Source organism: Delphinapterus leucas, chromosome 7 (assembly GCF_059928025.1).
Source record: "Delphinapterus leucas isolate spDelLeu-1000000601 "Yukka" chromosome 7, BTC_Dleu_Yukka2, whole genome shotgun sequence".
Lineage (NCBI taxonomy): Eukaryota > Metazoa > Chordata > Mammalia > Artiodactyla > Monodontidae > Delphinapterus > Delphinapterus leucas.
This window is the reverse complement of record NC_143135.1, coordinates 30,163,205-30,184,990: the sequence shown is the minus strand read 5'-3', so window position 1 is coordinate 30,184,990 and position 21,786 is coordinate 30,163,205. Positions and strand designations below refer to the sequence as shown.

The 21,786-nt window shown below is 42.3% G+C and overlaps 1 protein-coding gene across 1 annotated transcript; it reads right to left on the bottom strand.

The window, feature by feature from the left end:
• Positions 1-4,604: 4,604 nt before the first annotated feature.
• Positions 4,605-5,684, bottom strand: BDNF (brain derived neurotrophic factor). Its single transcript, XM_089915025.1, has one exon. The coding sequence runs from the start codon at positions 5,349-5,351 to the stop codon at positions 4,605-4,607; it is 747 nt and encodes a 248-aa protein (XP_089771151.1). The 5' UTR covers positions 5,352-5,684.
• Between the last annotated feature and the right edge of the window lie 16,102 nt (positions 5,685-21,786).

Below are 21,786 nucleotides of genomic sequence, written 5' to 3'. Positions count from 1 at the left end.
CCCTAACGCTGCTAGGGTGCTGGCTGAGCTGCGGCCAGGCATGAAGGCTTCTGTTGCAGTTCATAAGGTGTCTGACATTTTATCCAGAGTCTAGTAACCTCTTAAATGAATCAGGGAAAATGTAACACTGATCCATTCTACGAATTAGTTCAGATTCTCACTCAGAACTGTGACAGTATTCACAGAATCAGTATAGCTAATAAAAAGACTTCAGAGCCACTGCTAATGACCACAGAGGCTTATGAATAAGGTGAAAAACAATAGCAATGATCTGGCTTATTTCCAAGCATCTTCATAATGAAAGAGGTTTAACCGCTTACCCAATGACTAGAGTACAAATTGACTAGTCCTGTTAAGTTCAAGCTGGTTAATTCAGGAGATGTCTCCATCTTTTGTTTGCTTGTTTCTCTGACCTCATCTTCTGATGAAAACTTCCTGTCATGTTTACCAAACTCCTTTAACTTTAAGGAGTTTGAATGACACATTGAATTCTCACTTCTTTTTACTCAAGGTTCAAAAACCTTTTAGTCTTCCTCGACTGTGAAAATTGGTTAAGCCTGAAGTTTCCTAAAGTTCTAATTCATTGCTGGGCTCGCTGGCTCACTGGCAGCCCATTGCTGTCTTCACTGACCGTCGGGACTTCTCCTAGGATTTGGAGTACTTTGCGAACTCACTGGGCAGATTAGGACGGAGGAATTCCTCTCATCCGATCTGCCCTTCCTTCCATACCCACAAATCTATGTTTGTTATGACTTTCTTGATCCTTATTTATAAGACAATACAAGAGGAAACCATGTGTGTGTATGTTTGAAATAGAAATGATACATTGCACAGATATAGTTCACCACGTTCTGGGATGGGTTGTCAGTGTTCAAATGGGGAGTCTGAAGAGTAGGAACAGATGCTTTTTTTCCTTAATGGCCCTTTCTCTCATTTAAAATCCTTCCATTTATTTCCCTAAGATTTAGCGATAACTTCAAACACTTTAACTAAATTACCCAGCAGCTTGGCAGCCATGAAAGAGGCAAATCTTTTTAGAAATCCTAGCAATCTGTTAGCTCGTGGGTACTGTGATATAAAATCTGCGTGTTCCACGTACAAAAATTAAATCAGTGCAACGGATACGAGCACATAATGCAAATGGCACCATTTCCAAATGGAGGGTACATGACCTGCCTCTAAATATTGAATTTCTATGTTTTTTTCAGTCATTGACTTTCTAAATTTGGGCCAATTTATCCTCATTATCCCTAAGTAAACCTACTTTGATTTTTTTTTTAACAGTTATTTTATAATCAAATAGAGCCAGCCAGCCCTAATTCACGGATCCTGATGTTGCTAGGATACATGGCTTGGTATTTGATGAAAGTATATCACTTCAAAGGGGAAAACTTTCAAGTGTCCTAGAAAATGACACTCCCGTTTTCCACTGTGGAAGACAGGCCCAATCCTAGAGCTTCTTGAAAGCTCACAGACTGCAGGATTGGTCTCCCATGCTCTGAAATAAGCATCCTCTCTGGAGGGCTGTGCAATTGCTAAAACTAGTCAGGTTGGTCTTAAAGCAAGGAACACACGTATTTATAACAAAACACGTTGTCATGTTTGTTTTACAGTGAAGAGAATAAAACCCAGAACCCCCAGATTTTATGTACTTTGAAAATATATTTAAAAACATTAAAAATTCTATATTTAAAACATATATTATATGTTAATTAGCACACTTAAATAGAACTTGTATTTACAATAGGCTTCTGATGCGATTTTTAATGCCAATTTTTTCAAGAACATAATTATATAAATATACTAAAATACAATAAATATTTTTTGTTTGTTTTACATGGTGAATAATATCTTTACCATAGAGAGAACAAGGCCACAGACATTTACATTGTCAATGGGAATCACCATAAAAAAGCAACAGACCTGCTGCCATGCATGAAACACTTCTGCCACAAAGAGACCACAGCAAGACTTTAAAAAAACAAAACCAAACAAAATGGAACAAAAATGAACAGCAACAGAGAAAGATTTTAACAAAATCGACCTTAAGTCAACGTAAACCACCAAGCATGTGACTGTGATGTAGCTTATTGAATAAGAGACGGCCACCGACCGCATCATTGCTGAATGCCTCCTACTCGGCCACTTAAGAGATCCGGCCTTTACAGTACACTTTGAGACTGTGATGGGGACTTTTTTGTTTTGTTTTAGAATTTTGTCCCTTGAAAGGAGGCTGTGAAAATTGATCAGACAGCAGATATTCCGAGTATTCATTACATGTTAAAGATAATTACAAAGATAGTAGTTTCAAACAGCACAAAACAAACCTATACTACGTAAGTTATTCCTTCTTTTAAAGACAGGTATTCAGGATGGTACCGTAAAAGATAGCCTCGTTCTAAATGAAAGACTGAACAAGTAGACATTATTTGCTGATGGTATCTTCATTCCCTGGGTCATGATGGACAGCCTCTTTTGCTTATCCCTCACCCTACTAAGATGCAGCAAATTTCTTGAGGCTTTCTGATACTCAAGGACCCGGTCCAGGACATTTTCAGGTTTACACGATGGGCTAGATGGGCACTAATTTCCACTGGAATCCATTTTACCTAGGACCACTATTTCAGGCTCCCAACTCGACTTCTCCTAACCCAAGATTGCAGAGGTAAGGCAGGGACCCTCTCCATGAACAGACAGGATGGTCAGGAGGTGGCTGCAGCCTTTACCGGGGAGCAAAACTTTGTCAGCTCTGTCCTGGCCTCTTCCACCGAGCATAGCGCCTTCAAGCCTTTAGTGTCCTGGATGGTCAGACACCATCCCAAAGTCTTGTCTCTGGACAAGATTTTCTATTGGTAGCCATGGTCATCCAACCTGAGTTTTGGGGCCTTTTCCTGTTCCCTTCCCCTTTACCAAAAGTTCTCAAAAGACAAAACCCTGGTTTCCTCAAGTCTAATTTCAAAGCAGTAAGTGCTCATGTAACAAACGTCTCCCATCTCATCGAATCCATTCCATGATCACAATGCCATCGTGTAGTTCCAAAAATGTTCCAGGCTAATCCAGCTTTATGCAAAATTACTCAGAGGTGGAGGGTGTAAATCGGCTTGAGCGCGGTCCTCCAGCGAGAACCTCTTAGCACGGTTAGATAATGTAGGCACTTAAAGCGCGAGGTCCAAGCAACTTGACGCGTGTCATTCCAGAGCCACCCCTGAAGGGTCCTTCAGAGGCCTCCCTTCTGGAATGTCTCAAGTACCCTTCTCCACCCCACCTAGACCTCAGCATGGCCACTCAGAAATTCCTTCTGCACCACCTGGAAATGATAGGTCAGCTCCACACAGCCTCCAGAAGGCTGTTCAGTCTCATTTCACTGGCAGTGTGGACTCCTGCTCTGATCTAGGTGTTTCTGGGTCTGTACAGAACTCTACCTTTTGCTTGCAAGACAGTTATATGCCTTTCCATGATTTTTTTTTAAGCCTTACAATGATTGACCCAAATGTTTACCCCTCATCTAAAAGAATTTTTATTTTTGAATTATTTTTTGTTTTTCTCTCATCTAAAAAAGAAAGAAAGAAAGAAATCACTGTTCTCCATGCTTATATGAGTGCCACGATGTGACAAAACATGTCTACTCATTTGCAGCAGTTGTAAAATATTTCAGAGCGCGCAACTGATTTTTCTCCCTTCGAGAAAACAAAACAAGGAGGGGACCAGAGGGGGTGGGGGGGAAAGAATGTGCTCAGAGTAAATGGAGATCTTTCCAACCAAAGAATCTTCCCCCGACCAAGGCCCAGAGGGTGAGCAGGCGCCTAAGAGGTGCGTCACGGGAAGTGGAGTGAGCACGTCATTCGTTTGCCTTAATTTTTATTCACTTTCCAGTCATCTGATTGATACTGCCGACATCTCTGCAACATACAAATGAATCTTTTATCAACCAGACTCTAGATGGAAGGAATTCTTTCCCCATTCCTACACCCTGTGGGAACTAAAAAAACAAAACAAAACAAAACAAAAAAAAAAACACAAAACAAACAAAAATATACCCCTCCCATCCCCCATCCCCTAAGCCAGTAAAGCGATGACAACAGCACCTTGACATTGTTTTAATTCCAACGCTATCAGAAGTTAAAAGCAGTAAAACAGATAGAGTACTAACAAGAACGAAGATACTTACTGTCTAAAATGTAAACGGAATGTTTTGGTTCAAATTTTTGTTAGGCTTTTTTTTTTCTTTCTTTCTTTTTTTGTTTGTTTTCTGAAAGAGGACAGTTTGTTATCAATTCACAATTAAAGCAGCATGCAATTTATTAGTAGTATTTTTTAAACTTTTTTTTTTTTAACTTTTTCAATTCTTGGCAACGGCAACAAACCACAACATTATCGAGGAATGTAATGCAGACTTTTTTAAAGTTGTGCGCAAAAAACGACTGTTTCCCTTCTGGTCATGGAAATGTCCAATAAATAGATCGCAGAACCACTGTACTGTATAAACTTCATTTATACATGCAGTTCATAAAATTATTTTTTTCTTAACTGAATAATTTACCCTGTTATGTATATATACAAATAGATCATTTTTGTCTCAATATAATCTATACAACATAAAGCCACTATCTTCCCCTCTTAATGGTCAATGTACATACACAGGAAGTGTCTATCCGTATGAACCGCCAGCCAATGCGCTTTTTGCTATCCATGGTGAGGGCCCGAACGTACGACTGGGTAGTTCGGCACTGGGAGTTCCAATGCCTCTTGTCTATGCCCCTGCAGCCCTCCTTTGTGTAACCCATGGGATTGCACTTGGTCTCGTAGAAGTACTGCTTCAGTTGGCCTTTCGAGACGGGGACTTTTTCGAGGACCGTGACTGTCCCGCCTGACATGTCCACTGCAGTCTTTTTATCCGCCGCCGTCACCCACTCGCTGATGCTGTCGCACACGCTCAGCTCCCCGCGGCGGGCAGGGTCCGAGTGGCGCCGGACCCTCATGGACATGTTCGCAGCATCCAGGTAATTTTTGTATTCCTCGAGCAGGAAGAGGAGAGGAGGCTCCAAAGGCACTTGACTGCTGAGCATCACCCGGGACGTGTACATGTCCGCGTCCTTATTGTTTTCCTCACTGGGCCGAACTTTCTGGTCCTCGTCCAAGAGCTCTTCGATCACGTGTTCAACGGTGTCAGCCAACGACGACGTCAGGCCTCTTGAACCCGCCTTGGGCCCATTCACGCTCTCCAGAGTCCCATGGGTCCGCATACCTGGGTAGGCCAAGCTGCCTTGTCCTCGGACGTTGGCTTCTTTCATGGGGGCAGCCTTCATGCAACTGAAGTATGAAATAACCATAGTAAGGAAAAGGATGGTCATCACTCTTCTCACCTGGTGGAACTGTAGGGAGAAAGCAGAAACAGGACACAAGACTGTTTAGGGCTTTCTTTTGCTGGGATACAAAGCAGCCATCTGATTGTAATTCCAGGCCATTCTGCAGGGTCAAGGTTTCTGCTGTATTGGTGATAAACTCCAGCTGCACCAGACACAGGTTAATGTCAGTAGTGTGCTCGATGGGCCTTAATATAAACCAGAGCTGTGCAGCCTCGGCCCCAAGGTTTAGCATGTAAACCCGAGATTAGGTGGCTCCTGAGCAAGTGAAAAGAAACTGTGGCTTCGAGTTTGCCTCTTTCCTCCCACTTGAGCAGCTTTGTAAGTTTAATTTTTAATGATCTCTGCTCGGGCTGTCACAGGAAACACAACAGCAGAAATGTTACCAAGCAACAACGGCGAGGGTAATAGTAATCTTTTTTTTCCCTCAAGCCAGCAACGTGGCCCTATGGCAGGAACGTGTGACAGGACCAGTAGTGGCTTCTGGGGTCTGAGGGGGCCCTTCTAGCTAGGGGCGATCCAGGCATGAACAACAAAACAAGTCAGGGAGCTACAAGGAGGCTCCCCGTTGACTCTTTCCTCCCATGGAGATAATCCATTAGAAGACAGGAGGGAGTTCGTTGGTGGTCTAGCGGTTAGGATTCAGCACTTTCACCGCTCTGGCCCGGGTGTGATCTCTGGTCAGGGAACTGAGATCCGGCAAGCCATGCGGTGCGGCCAAAAACTAACCAACAAACAATGAAAAACAAAGGAGAAATATCATTTCGTCAGATCACCCAGTTCTACCGATAAGAAAACCAAAGGCCGTGGAGGACTTGCCTCCCGTCACGAAGAAAGTTTCTATTAGAACTCGGGGCTCCCAAGTCCAGCTTCAATGTTTTTCTACTACACCTTGGGTGGTCGTAACGAAAATAAGCTTTGCTCGTTCCCAAACAGAAATCATTCTCTACACGTTGATTTTAATGACGCATCTCTGCCTGGGGCTGATATCATGAAAGCAACGTGTCTGCTTAAGAGAGAACTGGGGTTTCCCTGGTGGCGCAGTGGTTGAGAGTCCGCCTGCCGATGCAGGGGACACGGGTTCGTGCCCCGGTCCGGGAAGATCCCACGTGCTGCGGAGCGGCTGGGCCCGTGGGCCATGGCCGCTAAGCCCGCGCATCCGGAGCCTGTGCTCCGCAACGGGAGAGGCCACAACAGTGAGAGGCCCGCGTACCGGAAAAAAGAGAGAACTGAAGAAGGTGGCATCAAAAAGCTCGAAGGCAATTTCAAGTGCCTGCCACATGCGCATCGACGTGTATCTCCACTAACTCCCTCAGCCCCTCACCCCTCGGCTTTTCTGGCTCTTGTGCAGACTCATCTAAGAGAGTCCAGCCTCTCTTTTTATTGGAATGTGACCTGTGTGCACGTGTGTGCGCGAGCTCTGAGTCGATCGTACCTTTAAAAAGCCGGGTGGCATTGTGCACATTTTGGTACAGGCAGCTGAGCTGGCACTTCTTTCTGGGCTTTTGAAGGTTTCTGGGAAGTCCCTTAACAGCACACTACAAAATTAATCTTTTCCTGTTTGCCAGAGAGTAGCTATACTCTAAATTTGGCTCTCCATCTACAAGCATGCTCTGGTTAGCCAATTAGAATGAGTGAAGAGCGAGGTGAAAACATACCTACAGACACAAGGTTCCCGTCGGATGGTGAAGGACTTGAGGATCACTTACCTGAGGCATCGCGTCCCTGAGTAGCAATGAGAAGCATTCCCCCGCCCGAGCCCAACACTCTAACTTTATTCCTACTTCTGAGTTCTGGAGCAAGGGCTTACAAAAAGACACGCACGTGCCACAGCTCTTACGCTGTGCCAGTCGGCAGGAAAGGGGACTGCTTTTCTGCCCATGAGGTGTCACTTGCCAGGAAGGTAACCTACCTCCTCCAGTCAGTAGGTCATACTGCAGAGAGAGCTGAAACTCTGGGAGCGAGAACCCAATGTTTCCATCCTCCACTTTTATCAGAGATCACATTTTCTACTACTACAAGACTTCATTACCGTCCCCAAACACCAACCAACTTCCTTGCAGATTCACTCTTGCTTCTGCATGAGTAGCAAGCATGCTCAGAACTGCTTGGAGTACACAGTCTCAGATTAGGAGGACACACTGGTTTGAATAAAACACAGATATCCAGTCTGCTAATACCTGAACTTCTGTGAAGGTTCTGGATTCCACACCGTCAAAGAAATGGATCTTCCAAGGAGATTTCTATTCCTGGCAGCTGTATTTATACCACTGAATGAAAATCCTTTCTCCTAGTGTTTCCGGTCCAAATTAAAACAACCCAAGGGGCACCTCAAATGCAGGCCGATGAAAAAAGGCAAATTTAGAATATTTTACTCCTCCCCTCTATCACACTGGTAGACATTTGCTGTGATTAGCTATCTTTTAATACCATACTTCATGAAATCTAAGATACTATCCTTCTAAAGTACACCATTTTAGGTACCACTAGGATACAAAAAACACAGCCAGTTAAACTATTGCTTTCTTTATCACTTAGAATGGAAGAGAGTCCTTTTAGACTTATTTAGACATATTTTATCATAGATAACTTCTGTGCATATGTAAAAAAGAAAATTAAGCAAAATAAATTGGTTAAGGCAATGACAACTATGTTGCAACTGCTACAGAGCCAACGACAATAAAATGACATCAACTGTAAGACACAACCCAATTTCAGAGATGTTAAAAAAATGAATAAGAAAATGTGCATCTTAGAATTAATGAAAAGGTTTAGTATTTACTAAGTGCCCACACTCACTGCTTAAAATGGCCCAAGGTGCTGAGGCACCTTAAACTACAGAGTTGGAAAATTATTTTATTATCATTATCATAGTAATGAGTCTTTTAGTGATCCTTTTTTCTATACTTGGACTTAAAGAAGTTGACCCTGTAAAGTTACTGCTTTTCACTTGTCGCATTTATCTTTCTATGAATAACTTTTCGGTTATAAAAGTAGTTAGCACTTTAAGTATCATTTTCTCATCAGTTCCACAAGCAAATTTTTCAAAGGAACAAATGGCATCTGAGTAAATGTTACTTGGCTTTCATCCTGAAGCCCAAACATGGGCATGCCTCAAAGCAGAACATCTGCAGACATTCAGTAATTAAACTACCTGGTGATAAAGCCCAACCCCAAGCCACGGCCCCACCCAACTGAGTGACCTTCTACAGTGCTAACTGCCTACTGGCTTATAAGGCCAATACTTTTTGTTGGAACAATGTCACTTCCTAACTTTTCTGTTTCTGACAATGGTTTCTTTTTCTTTTTACATCTTTATTGGAGTATAATTGCTTTACAATGGTGTGTTAGTTTCTGCTTTATAACAAAGTGCATCAGTTATACATATACATATGTTCCCATCTCTCTTCCCTCTTGCGTCTCCCTCCCTCCCACCCTCCCTATCCCACCCCTCCGGGCGGTCACAAAGCACCGAACTGATCTCCCTGTGCTATGCGGCTGCTTCCCACTAGCTATCCACTTTACGTTTGGTAGTGTATATATGTCCATGCTACTCTCTCGCTTTGTCACAGCTTACCCTTGACAATGGTTTCTTGATACTTTGGACCACCCAGGCTGCAGGATAGAAATCTTGGAATCAATTCTGCCAATGTATTTCTTGTAGAGCTTTTAAATCCAGTCAGTGAAGAAGTCCTGCTCATTTTTCCTTTAAAATACTTCTCCTGTCCATCCTGTTTCTCCATTCCACTGCCACTGTCTCGGCTCAGCCCTTGCCATCTCATTTTGACTATAATGCCCCCAGCGCTGCCCACCTCCCCCCGCCCCCCCGCCCCCCCGCCCAATGTACATGACATCCTTTCTGCTCCATTTAACTCTGATGACCTGACTAACCTCTCATCTTATGCTCCTATACAAAGACTTGCGATGACTTTTTTATTCCTCTTTTACCCGATATTCAACACCCTCCAAAATCTGGCGTCACCTTACTTAGCTAACTTTCTCATGTCAACTCAGTGCTTCATCACCTCTCCTCTGAGCAGGCCAGAGTCCTTGGAGCCCCAAATATATCAGTGCCCGTAAGTGACTTGTTCCTTACCTCTGGAAAATTCTCTTTTCTCTATCTGACTAAATCTTGCTTATCCTTCATGACCCAGTTCAACCATCAAATCACACATGCCACCTTCTTTAAACTACTCCAGCGCACACTGCCCTCCTTCGCCTCTAAAATTCCACATAACATCTCATTTAGTACTTCATTCCCTACTCACTGGTTAATTGGTAACAGTGCTTGCTAATTATGGTCAGTCTTCAGTTGGATGATAAGCTCTCTGGATCATGGGTGACTCCCCCATAACGCTTAACACAGAATAATGTAGTAGCAGACTCAGTCAAAACTTACTGATGGGTTTATTAAACGATGAGAAAACAGTGCTGATATCATTTTCACAGGAAGCCTTTCCACATGGCAAGCACCAGTGAACTCACTGAAATTATTAGGTCAAGTACAGGCTGTACTAAACCCAAATTACAAGCTCTAAAGTATTTGATAGATGGTAATTATCAGCCATGAGGAATCTCTTGAGTTTCTCTAATAGGGTATAACTTACCTTGAGTAATAATTTTTTAAAAGCAAATAACACTACAACACACTAACTGCCCCTACTACTTCCTTTGTTGCTCTGTTTCTAATAGAAGACTTGGGAAGGGGGCAGTAATAATAATTATAGCAAAATTTGGAACTTTCAGTCTTTTAATGTTCTTTGTCCTATTTACCTCTTCAATGAGTAATTTTATACACTGTGTTAGGAAATCATGAAAGGTTAAGAACCTCCATGACAATTTTCTTATATGACAGTTTCTTCAGGTGAGTGTTACACAAGAGATAAAGAGGCTATGCAAAATTGCTAAGTAGCTTGTTAGTCTATATATCTATTTATACATTACAAAATTCACTGCTGTTAATTCTGTTCCAAGCCTTACAACAATCAACTCAACCACATGTATAAAATGCTAGGAAGGTTGTTTTTAGCCCCATTCTCAAAAAATTAAATATAGTGCACAGAGCTAAAAAGAAAATCAACGAAATAGAAATAAGGTTTACTTTTAAGCATGACTCACAAGTCTTAAACATTCAACCAAATGAATATCCATGACAGCAGGCTGTAGTAATAACTTATATTTGTCTAAAAGACTGCAGAACATTCACAAGCATCATCTAATTTGATTGCCACAAGGAGATAGGACAAGTATTATTATCCACATTGTACAGATGAGACAATTACTGTTCAGATATCATAAAGCTAAAAGGTTCCCCATCTCACTGTCCACATTTTTACCATCAGGCCATGTTCTAAATATATATTTTTTTAATTTAAAATAGTTAACCACAGGGAGGAGAGAAGTGATGCTATGAACGGTGGTCAAAGAAGAAGCTTATAAAGTATGGACACAGTTTTCTGCAGTTGTGTGTATCTTAGAGCCCAAGTTTCTAAAGGCAGCACCATTAAGATGATATTCTGACCTTCAAGACCCTTCAACTTTATGGCTTGATTGCTTCAGCAGATGGAATTTCAGACAATTCAGTCCTCCTCTAAAAGAAAGCTTTGCAAAAATTCAGGTATGTTAGAGCCAAGTTTCCATGGCCAGAGCTAACAAGGGGAACCAAACAATAATATGGATAATTTGGGCATACAGGCGGAAAAATACAAGGCTTTGTTTTTTCCCAGTCCCTTTGGGTTTGTCTATGAGCATGTAGTCAAAGGAAACACAGTTTAAAGATATAGTTGCTCGTGTTAGACAGTCCTATAAGCAACAGGGATAATGCTAATGTTGGCAAAATTATCAATTAATATTTAATTCCTAACATACCTGATGCAAAAATCTATTAAGAGCCCAATTTAATGAAATCTTGCAAGTCTAGGCTTAGTTTTGGTTGTTCATTCATCAGACATGGATCTGTTTTCAAGCCTTCCAGTCTAGGAGGGAGGTAGGACATATATGTAAAGTAACTAAAATATAAAGGTAGAAATGACCCAGAAAAGTATAGGTACAATTCTATAAAGAGAAAGAGGCTACTTCCACTTAGAGAAAGAAGAATGCTTTGTGAAGACCACAGCAAAGGATAGAAAGGATTTTAATGTATCCAGAAAAGACCCCAGTGGATGGACGGCAGCTTGGTTAAAGGCACGGAGTACATTTCTGGACAGAAGAGTTCTAGGGTAGTGAGGAATAAGCGTGAATGATTGTTAAGTTTTGAAAGGCTCTGAGGGTGATGCTGAAGAGTCTGGACCCTGCTGTACAAGCACGGAAGAATCAACGAGAGTTTCTGAGTGGGAGGAATGCTTCAAGAAGCCCAGTTTATCACAATGTGTAGGAGAACCTGAAAGAATGATACACTGGAAGAGACAAGTCAATTAACTGATTTTATTCTTAGCGGCTGTTGAGATTTGAAAGTAAATACTAAGGAGTTACGTCAGTGTGGAGTTGGGGTTAAGGGGCCTGGACATAATTTTTAACTTATTCTATGTATGTATGTATGTATTTTTAGGCTTAATTAAGTTGCCAAAAGCAAAGGGTTTAGAGAGAAGTGTGCAGAGCTGGGTGGTAACCATGAGCCATGTCTGTCTGGGCCAAAGGAACAGAGCAGAGGGAGGTGGAGGGAAGGCGGGCATATAAACTCTCATTCCAATTATGATTACACTGAACGTGGATCCTACTGCTCAGCTCAGCACTTTTCATTCAAAGATCTCCAAACGCTTTGCAAATATTAAGTAATTAAGACTCATAGGACCCTAGAGGTGCAGGTAACTATAATTATCCCCATGTCATACAGGAGGAAAGAGGACCAAAGTTTTTAATCAACTGAGGTCAGAACCTCAGATTCCAAAGGAAAACTAGGCCTTCACCTACAGGGACTAGTTTCTTCCATCCCTTTGCATTACTTCTGTATTGTTTTCCCATTAGGTATATATTGTTCAGCCAAGAAGACTTAAAAGAGAAACACCTCACATCCCTCAAAGAAAATAATGGGTAGTTGGAATCCACAAACACAACGGAGGGAAGAAAAGCTCATGATCATTACAGATGCTCGCCTACTCACCTGAATGCCCACTCAACTGAAACTAATAAATGTTTTAGTAAATGATATCTGACAATGCATATGTTCCAAAGCTTCGAAGGAGGTTCCTTTCAAGATGTAGTTTTTAACCATAACGTAGTTTATGTCCCAGAGGACCTGATTACACTTCTTATAAAACAGTCCTTCATGCTGCTCTCTGATCCCTGAGCACGCTCATGGTGTTGAGTGACACTTGGAGACCTTACTTAGCCTAAGAACGCCAGAGAAATTGCTGGTTCTTAGTTCAAACCTGGAGTGACACATACATGCAAGTACCATGAAAAAAAAGGTGTATTTCCCTGAATCATAAATTTGATAGACAAAATTACATACATCTTTGATAGAAAGCCCTATAGCTCTGGCCCTCTATTCACTCCTTCTATTCCCCCCCCACATTTCTGAAAAAGGATTTTTTCTATTGGTTGGAGACCTACCTTATCCAGGAGTAAAACCAGACCGTAATCTCCATTAGGAGAGGGATTGGGCATTCTCTGAATTACCACAATTTGTACAGTGCCTTGCACAAACTAGGTTCCCACACACGCTAAATGACTCAGTTCCCCTCTGTACTGGTAATATTTGCCTAGTATTTAGGGGGGTGCAATGAAAGTAAGAGCAGTAAGTCTTAAAGTGAGCTATAATGATGGAATGAATTTTGGAATAAGAGATAGGAAATGCCTGGCACAAGGACCAGGCCTGGGCAAAGAACACACTCCACCTGGCAGTCCAACCCCAGGCACAGCTGCCACCATGCAAAGGTCTACAAGTGCTTCCATCATTACTGCTCTGGGAAACCTGCTGTTCTACGGGAACCAAGGCAGCGTCCCAGAAAGCCAGAGGCACCCAGAGCTGGCAGTCTTATCCATTTATCCATGCTCTGCCCCCTTCCTCCACCTCCTCTACACAGAGAAATACTGCCCCAACAGTGTACGTCTCTAGTCCCTCCTAAAGAGGTCTCAAGCATACACAGGTCACTTGCCCATCAAATAAGGAGACTGTCTAGAAATGCTTTTTAAAGTATTGTTTTAAACTGCCAGTTGTCAGATTACAAGAACGAAATGGCAGTTAACATTCAATTTAAAAACCTAACCTCTTTAATTAGGATTCTGTTTTGTTTAGAATTTCAGGTGGAATTTGTCGTAATGAACTAAAGTTCATATTTAACAATGTTCTGACTATTAAATTGCCAAAAAGCAAGGTATTATTTATTAAATTTCCACACAGGGTAGACAGTAACATTAATTAAGAAGACACTGTCTACCTGGTTCTGTGAAGTTTCAGTGACCCACTGCGTAAGGAAGGGCCTGAAAAACTTATCAAGTATCCATCACATTTAATGTTAGGTGTTGATCTCTACAAGTCCTGTGAAATCATGGGGAAAAATTTCCCGTAAAGGGAAAATGACTCTGGAAATAGTAAATAAGGAGATATAAACATCATTGTAACACAGGCATTTAAGTTACATTTAAACATATGGACTTTGAATTTATAGAAAAACTTTAAGTACAAAATTCATTTCATGCAACCTAAATCTCCAACTTGAGATAATTTTTTGAGTGTTACATCTATAAATTAAGTGTATTAATGCAATTCCAATTTGTTACTAAGAATACTACAACAGAAGGAGAAACTTGTGGAGCCTGAAACAAGTTTTAGGAAATGCAGGTATGGGATAAATGTCCATGGATGGAAATTAAATGAAGCCTTGCTTCTCAAAGTGGGATCCATGGGCCAGTAGCATTAGCAAAACCTGGGAGCTAATAAGAAAAGCAGAATCTCAGCTTCCCCTCCTCCAAACCATCACAGCATCCACTCAATCAGAATCTGCATTTCAACAAGACTCATAAACTTCAAGGTGATTCATATACTTATTAAAGTTCAGAAGCACCGGACTAAGTGATAAAACCAAATGGCGGTTAACATTCAATTAAAAAGCGGTGTCCACTTAAGACACGGAAACGGCAGGGTTAACATCAACTTAAGTAACCTCCTTGGTTCAACTTGTTTTATTGGGACATTTATTATGCGGCAAAATAGTTCTGCTTTTGAAATGTTAAGTAAAATCTGGGTTCCCTTTATGTCAACTGGCTTTTCCACTGTTGTGTTCATACCATAAAGTGCAGGATACCTATAAATGTGACAGGCTGAATGAGAATTTATAGAGTACTACTGATCTAAATCTGGACTTCCACTCAATCACTAAATTTTATCTCAATGCTACAAGGCAAGTAGAAGCATAACTGGCCTCCCTGATCATTAGAACCCTAACATCACTCACTCGACCAGAATGATACTGGAAGTGACGTGATCAGTTAGAGCAACTGGTAGATTTCCAGGCACATTAATATTACTTTCAGCCGGATGTCTCTGATCCTCCCGAGTTCTTTCTGTTGTGAAAGGGTGAAACAGAGGCAGAAAGAACTGACTCACCCACTTAATGGAGATTTCTTATTTCTATGCTTGTCCTAAAACTAACAGATCGAGCTACCTCCTACCAAGTACTATGAAATTAAAACAGAAAACAAAAAACTCACAAAATAAAACAGCAATGGGGAAATTCCCTGGTGGTCCAGCGGTTAGGATTCCACGCTTTCACTGCTGAGGACCCGGATTCGATCCCTGGTCTCGGGGAACTAAGATCCTGCAAGCCCCCCGGCACGGCCAAAAGAAACAAAACCAAAACTAAAACCAAAATAAAACAAACAAAAAACAACAACAGAAGCAAACAACCAAAGCCTAAAGTATATTAGGGTACGTACCAAGCATCAAAGTCCCCTCTCCAACCCAAATCTGTCTCTATTTCAATAAGGTACCCAGCAGCAACCCGATTTCTCAGTTGAGTTCTAACATCTGGGATCATTTGCTTCAAGACTGAAGCACCCAAAATGGTTTTAAAAAAATGTTAGATTTCCAAAGAAAAGTAAAAACTTTGAGTTGAACAACATTATCAGGGAGTCGATGGGGTAGGGTAATTTCATAAACAGAACTGCTAGAGACTGGTCCACTCTTTAGGCTTTTTACAAAGGACTAAAAAAGATGGCTAGTTTCCAAACCCCAAGAAGTCACCAAGTTCACCAGTACAAATGCAAGTGACTCACACTGGGAACCCTGATATCGTGGCTGTTACATCGTTGGCAAATGGGTGGGTGAGACGAGGCTGAGATGCCACAAAACCCTATTTTCCCAGGCAGTATCCACCTTGAGCCCCACCCAGTACAGATGTCAACAAAGCTAAGGGACTGCCTCTCCAAATCACAAACAAGGTGCACCTACTGACCGGGGCTGTTGTGAAAGCACAGTAGAACATGGTCTTCCAAGTTCCTGGATCCAGGAAGGAGCATGCTCTGTCTAAAAAAAATGCAAGGGTGACACAACTGCATTCTTTGTCCCTAAGGGGAGAACATGCACTAATTCAAACCAGAGGATAAAGAAAATCCACCTTTAAGAAGTCGGCCACAATGTGGAGACTGGGAATATGCCAGAACAATTACAATCGGAAAAAAAAAAAAGGCAAAGGAAGAAAGTTAAGACCCGTCTGTCCTATTTCATTCTCTTTTTTCAGAACCGGCAATGTCAAATCGACAGGTTGCTTTCAGAGTGCTGCTGGACACTCTTGAGTTCCTGCCAGGAGGTGCCATGGGGATTCTGACAGCTGTGAGCCAACACCCACCAGACACCGTCCCCATACAAACACACTCTTAATGGACCCCAAAGCTGTGGTAGAGGTATACCTTTCTCAGTGTTTCCACAGATGGTGCTCCTGAAAATTTCCATAGCCAATGTATGCCTGTGGTTAGTTAGTTATCTGAGCAATTTCCATAAAGAAAGAATATCTGTACATAATTAGACCCATCTTAGGTCCAAACTGGAAGACTTCAATGTCATTAAGTCAGAAGGGGGTACAAAGAGAATGGGATGGGTAATTCTCACCTGATGAAGAGACCTCTCTCTAGATTAGACCCTATCCTCAGAAGTAACACACAACTTTAATTTTTAAAAAAGCAACAGAGGTGAAAACGGGTGGGCGAAGAACCTGAACGGAGGATAAGTTGCCTCTAGAATCAAAAGAATAACATTCCTTTAAAAGCTACTACCAAGAAATACTAGGGGAAAGATAAAATTAGCAAGAGAAGGCTAGCAGCTCTGTTGCTCACCTTTATGAGACCATTTTCAGGAATCGGTTTGTTAAATTCCACTGAAGCACAAATGCACACACCACAGCCCTTCTTCTGGGATGCACAGTCATACCATACAGAAGCGGGTGGGTAGAGGCCAAACATGTGTGGACACGCAACCCTTTCTGTAGCAACGCAGAGTTCTGCGCGTTCTCTAGGATTAACCTTCTCCACACGTGGAGAAAACTGGGGGTTCCACACATCGAGTTGTCCTTCAGGTTATTTTTGCATCCAACTCTATAATTTCTTTTAATTGCTTATTGTAAAACACAGGAAAGTGCTCATTATTTGTAGCTTAATGCAGGAGCAAAACTAATTGCGTTCCCCCGCCCACTGCCCTACCCCAGCCCTCAACTCTTCTGTGTGTCACCGTTCATCTGAACAGCACAAGGAAGCCGGTGTCTGGGCCCTGTACATAATGAGCCAGGTGGACCCTATTCCAGAAACTGGCTGTGCTCCAGAGCTACTATAAAATACAAGGAAAAAAAACATCTCAGATGACAAAAGATCCATATGGCTGGTCAGAAAATATCTACATCATAGAATGTACCTATACGGAAACATTCAATTCTGTGGTTTCGTGAGTATCAGGACTGTGAGAACGTTTGTTTGTCTCCAACCCTTTTCACTCAACATTGATTCCTACAGAAGTCATGCAAACTCTAACATCAAAACATTTAATCTAAACAAGGGGATGAGGGCTGTGTTTCTACATAGTACCATAAATAAATACAGTATTGGTAGTGGTGTATATGGGGGGGTGAGTTTTAGAAGACGCTCTAGGGAGCTGGTTAAATAAGTAATATCAAACTTCTCTTCATATTAAAAAGTGATTTAAAATAACAGCTAACATTTACTAGCTATGAGGTAAATAATCTAATTATTGACAGTTTACAGCTGAGAAAACTGAGGCTCAGAGATTTTGTAAATTGCCTAAGACCATATGCCTGGCATGTGGTGGAAATGGAAATTTGAACCTGGGCTAGCTTGCATGCTTCTTTCCATATGGGGTCAGATGTGAATGTGGTGTCATATTTTGAGGGAGGTCTATTCCACCAACTTCTTATTTATTTAAGCAAAGCCGCATGTGATCATTCCTGATAAGTAGTTTGTTTACACGCTAATTCCACAGAGGTTGAACATAATCTTAATGTTTCTTCTTCACTACCCTCTTCCCAATATTGAATTATTCCCTCAAGGTACCAACCATACATGCATACTTAATAGGGCAGAGTGTCAAAACTTTGCAGGAAGGTAATTTGTTTGAAATGGCAGGACATTTTCCCCTGAGAAGATTTCTTCGGGCACTGGAACAAAACCACATGCTTTTCAGACCAGGAACTATAACTGCCAAATATATGTGTCAACTCCACTTGAGTAAGAATGCAGTAAGTCCCCTACATATGAACCTTCAAGTTGCGAACTTTCAAAGGTGCAAACGTGCATTCACATGTCCAATCACATAAGTTAGTTGATATGTCTGGCGTACATTGTCACGTGCATGCACCCTCTACAAGTGGGTGTACTTTACAGGACTGTTGCTGTGCAACACGAGGCACTTACTAATGAAGACCTGATGGAATTGGAGGCCCAGAGAAAGGACGAAGAGAGACAAGAAGAAGAAGAAGTAACTGAAGAACCAAAGAGATTCATGCCTCAGGAAATGGCAAGGGGATTTTCTTTATCTGAGGAGGCACTGTTAGCTTTTGAGGCACAGGACCCGAACGTAGAACAGTACACGAAGGTTGCAGCAGCCCGTTCAGAATGCAATCCGGTGCTACCGTGTCATCTATCATGAGAAAAAAAGAGCTACTACCCAGACATCACTGGATCGTTTTTTCAAGAGGGTAGATAGAATTGAATCCAGCGAGGAACCAGAACCTGTGCCATCAACGTCAGGCATGAGTGAAATTGCAGCTTGCCCTCCGTCTCCTATTGCTGAGGATCCCTCAGCTCTACCATCTCCCACCTCTTCTCCCTCCTCCAGTCAGTAACTCTCTTCTTGCCTGTTCACTCGATGCCAGCCCCTGGATGCCAGCTGTTGTACTGGACTGCTGTACTTTTCAAGGTACTGTGCTGGAAGATTAAAAATGTTTTATTTTTTGTGTTTGTTTTCTATGTATTATTTGTGTAAAAAGTATTAAAACCTATTACAGTACAGTACTACATAGCCGGTTGTGTTCGTTGGGTACCTAGGCTAACTTTGTTAGACTTACGAACAAATTGGACTTATGAACGCACTCTCAGAACAGAACTCTTCAGTACGCAGGGGACTTACTGTAATTTCAATCAAGACCCAAGTGCCCATGTGTCTTAAAAAAAAAACAACAACCCCAAAAACACTTCTGACATAAAAACCTTTCTTTTCAGTATCTCAACCTAATCCCCTCAAAGTCTGGAGCCTGGTAGCCTAGGTTACCCCACTTCTGACCCATGAGGTTTGTCCTGTTACTCAAGAAAAGAGCTGAGAGGCTGAGATGGGAGTGAAAAGTATGGCAAGACAGTGTCAAATATATTCCTGGGGAGCAGTTCAGACACCTAGTTAGGACCACAAAGACAGGAGAACAGGTGGCCCAGCATGGACAGAGCAGCGGACTGTGCAAATAGAAGCCACTGAGTCAAAAAAGCCAAAGGAACAAGGGTGATGGAGCTCAGATCTCACGCATGTTCTCTGCCACCAAGCTGATACCCAGAGGCCCTCCGCGTGGACGGCTAAGGCAAAATGGACCCCACAGCTACACGGAGCTGATGTGGAACATATCCCTGGGAGGACATCCTGAACGTGTGTGGTGGGTTAGATGATAGCATAAAAGAACACCACGCTTCTGGCCTCAGTCAGCCCTCGGCAGAGAGCAGCCTTCAAGCAGCTGCGAGGAGCCTGACAACAAAACTGGAAATGCCTGTTGTGAAGCCTTGACAGGTATTAACAAAAGAAAATGTGTGCCTGCATTTGTCAGTGGTGTGTCAGCTGGCTTCTGGCAGTCCACCCTTATGCCCAGGAATTATTTTGTGTTTCTTGTGTAGGGCAGATACAGTCATCAATTAACTCCCCAAGTGCAACTAGTCCACATAGGAGAGAGGAGTGGCTTTCCCCCTTTTTTTTTTTTTTTTTTTTTGCAGTACGCGGGCCTCTCACTGTTGTGGCCTCTCCTGTTGCGGAGCACAGGCTCTGGACGCGCAGGCTCAGCAGCCATGGCTCACGGGCCTAACCGCTCTGCGGCATGTGGGATCTTCCCGGACCGGGGCACGAACCCGTGTCCCCTGCATCGGCAGGCGGACTCTCAACCACTGCGCCACCAGGGAAGCCCTGGCTTTCCTCTTTTAAGTGGCCCCTTCAAAAATTCTATGAAAGAGAAGAATGTTCGTTTGGATTGAATGACCATTCGGCCAGGCTCATTTAGCACGCTTCTCTGTGAAGTGGAATTAAAGTGAGTTTTTTCTGAACGGAGCACACTGTCCTCAGAGAAGAATAAGACGGAGAATCAATCTTACCAGTGGAAATGGCAGAGTCGTGCGAGGATGATGTGTAATATATGGTCTTCAACATGTGGAGGTGTTATCTAGGCTATAAATCTTATGTTCTCACAGGATGCCCTATTTGTAACATGCAGGAAAGTACCCGACAACTTTAATGGGGAAGTCTAGCAATATTGCAACATTGTATCCCATAGTTTTACTTTACCTTATAAAGCACTAATTATTCAATTACAAATCTTGGGGTAAGTGCAAAATTATTTCTCAAAAGAGCACCCCCTTGGGTATGAAAGCTCCAAATGTAGCAAGACTTCCTCTGTGATTCGGGATCTCTCTCTTGAACTCAGTCCCTAGAAATAAGGTTAGCAGCTGGGAAACAAGCATTGAAAGCCTGGTACGCAGGGCGCTGCAGTGGAACAATTTCCTTTTCTATTCCAGTAAACACTGTTGTGCTCTTTAGACCCAGTATTGCTAGCTGGGTGAATAATGAATGCATGCTCAACTTTCCACTGCAGGAAATTCTGCAAGTGGCAATGTGGGTCCATTCCATGTGTGTCACTAGAGCTGGCGTAAGCCCACGCCATGGTGAGGCATTATTTCCATTGGAACTGATGCCTGCACCAGCTCTCGGAACTGGGCAGTATTCCCACTGCAAACCAGGGGACACGGAAGAGACTGAGACCTCACTTAGAAGGTCGCCTCCCGTTTCTCATCTTTCAGACTGACATGCACTCTGTTGGTGAGGCTGTAGTGAAACAGGCATTCTCATGTACTGATGGTGGGTGTACAAACAGTTCAAGACCTTTTTGCAGGACAATAAGGCAATACCTATCAAAATTTTAAATGAATTTTCCTGCTAATCCAGCAATTCCACTTCTGAGAATAAATGTACAGCAATAGGTAGGTGCATACGTACAAAATGATGCATACACAAGGTTATTAATTGCAACAAGGCATAGAATAGCAAAAATACTAGAAGGAGTCCCATTTCTAGCTAAAGGAAAGTATATAAACTATAGTGCATACTTACAATGAATTTGTGCAACTGTAAACAAGTTAGCTCCCATACACTGAAATGGAAAGCTCTCTGAAATATATTGGTAAGTGATAAAAGCAAGATACAAATCAGCAGATGTATACATATACATACTATCTTTTAAAACTGGGGGAATATAATAATAGTCACATTTACTGTATTTTCATAAAACACACTGCATTCACATGAGACGAATACAAACGACCACCCACAGATGGTATGTGTCGGGTGGGGATACAGGTGGGCATGGCACAGGTGGGGCAGGAATTCTCAATGTAGCCTCTTTTTTTCAATATATATCTTTGTCGGAGTATAATTGCTTTACAGTGGTGTTAGTTTCTGCTGTACAACAAAGTGAATCAGCTCTATGTGTACATGTATCCCCATATCTCCTCCCTCTTAAGGCTCCCTCCCACCCTCCCTATCCCACCCCTCTAGGTGGTCACAAAGCATAAAGCTGATCTCCCTGTGCTATACCGCTGCTTCCCACTAGCTATCTGTTTTACATTTGCTGGTGTATATACGTCAATGCTACTCTCTCACTTCGTCCCAGCTTTCCCTCCCCCCTCTGTGTCCTCAAGTCTGTTCTCTATGTCTGCATCTTTATTCCTGCCCTGTCAC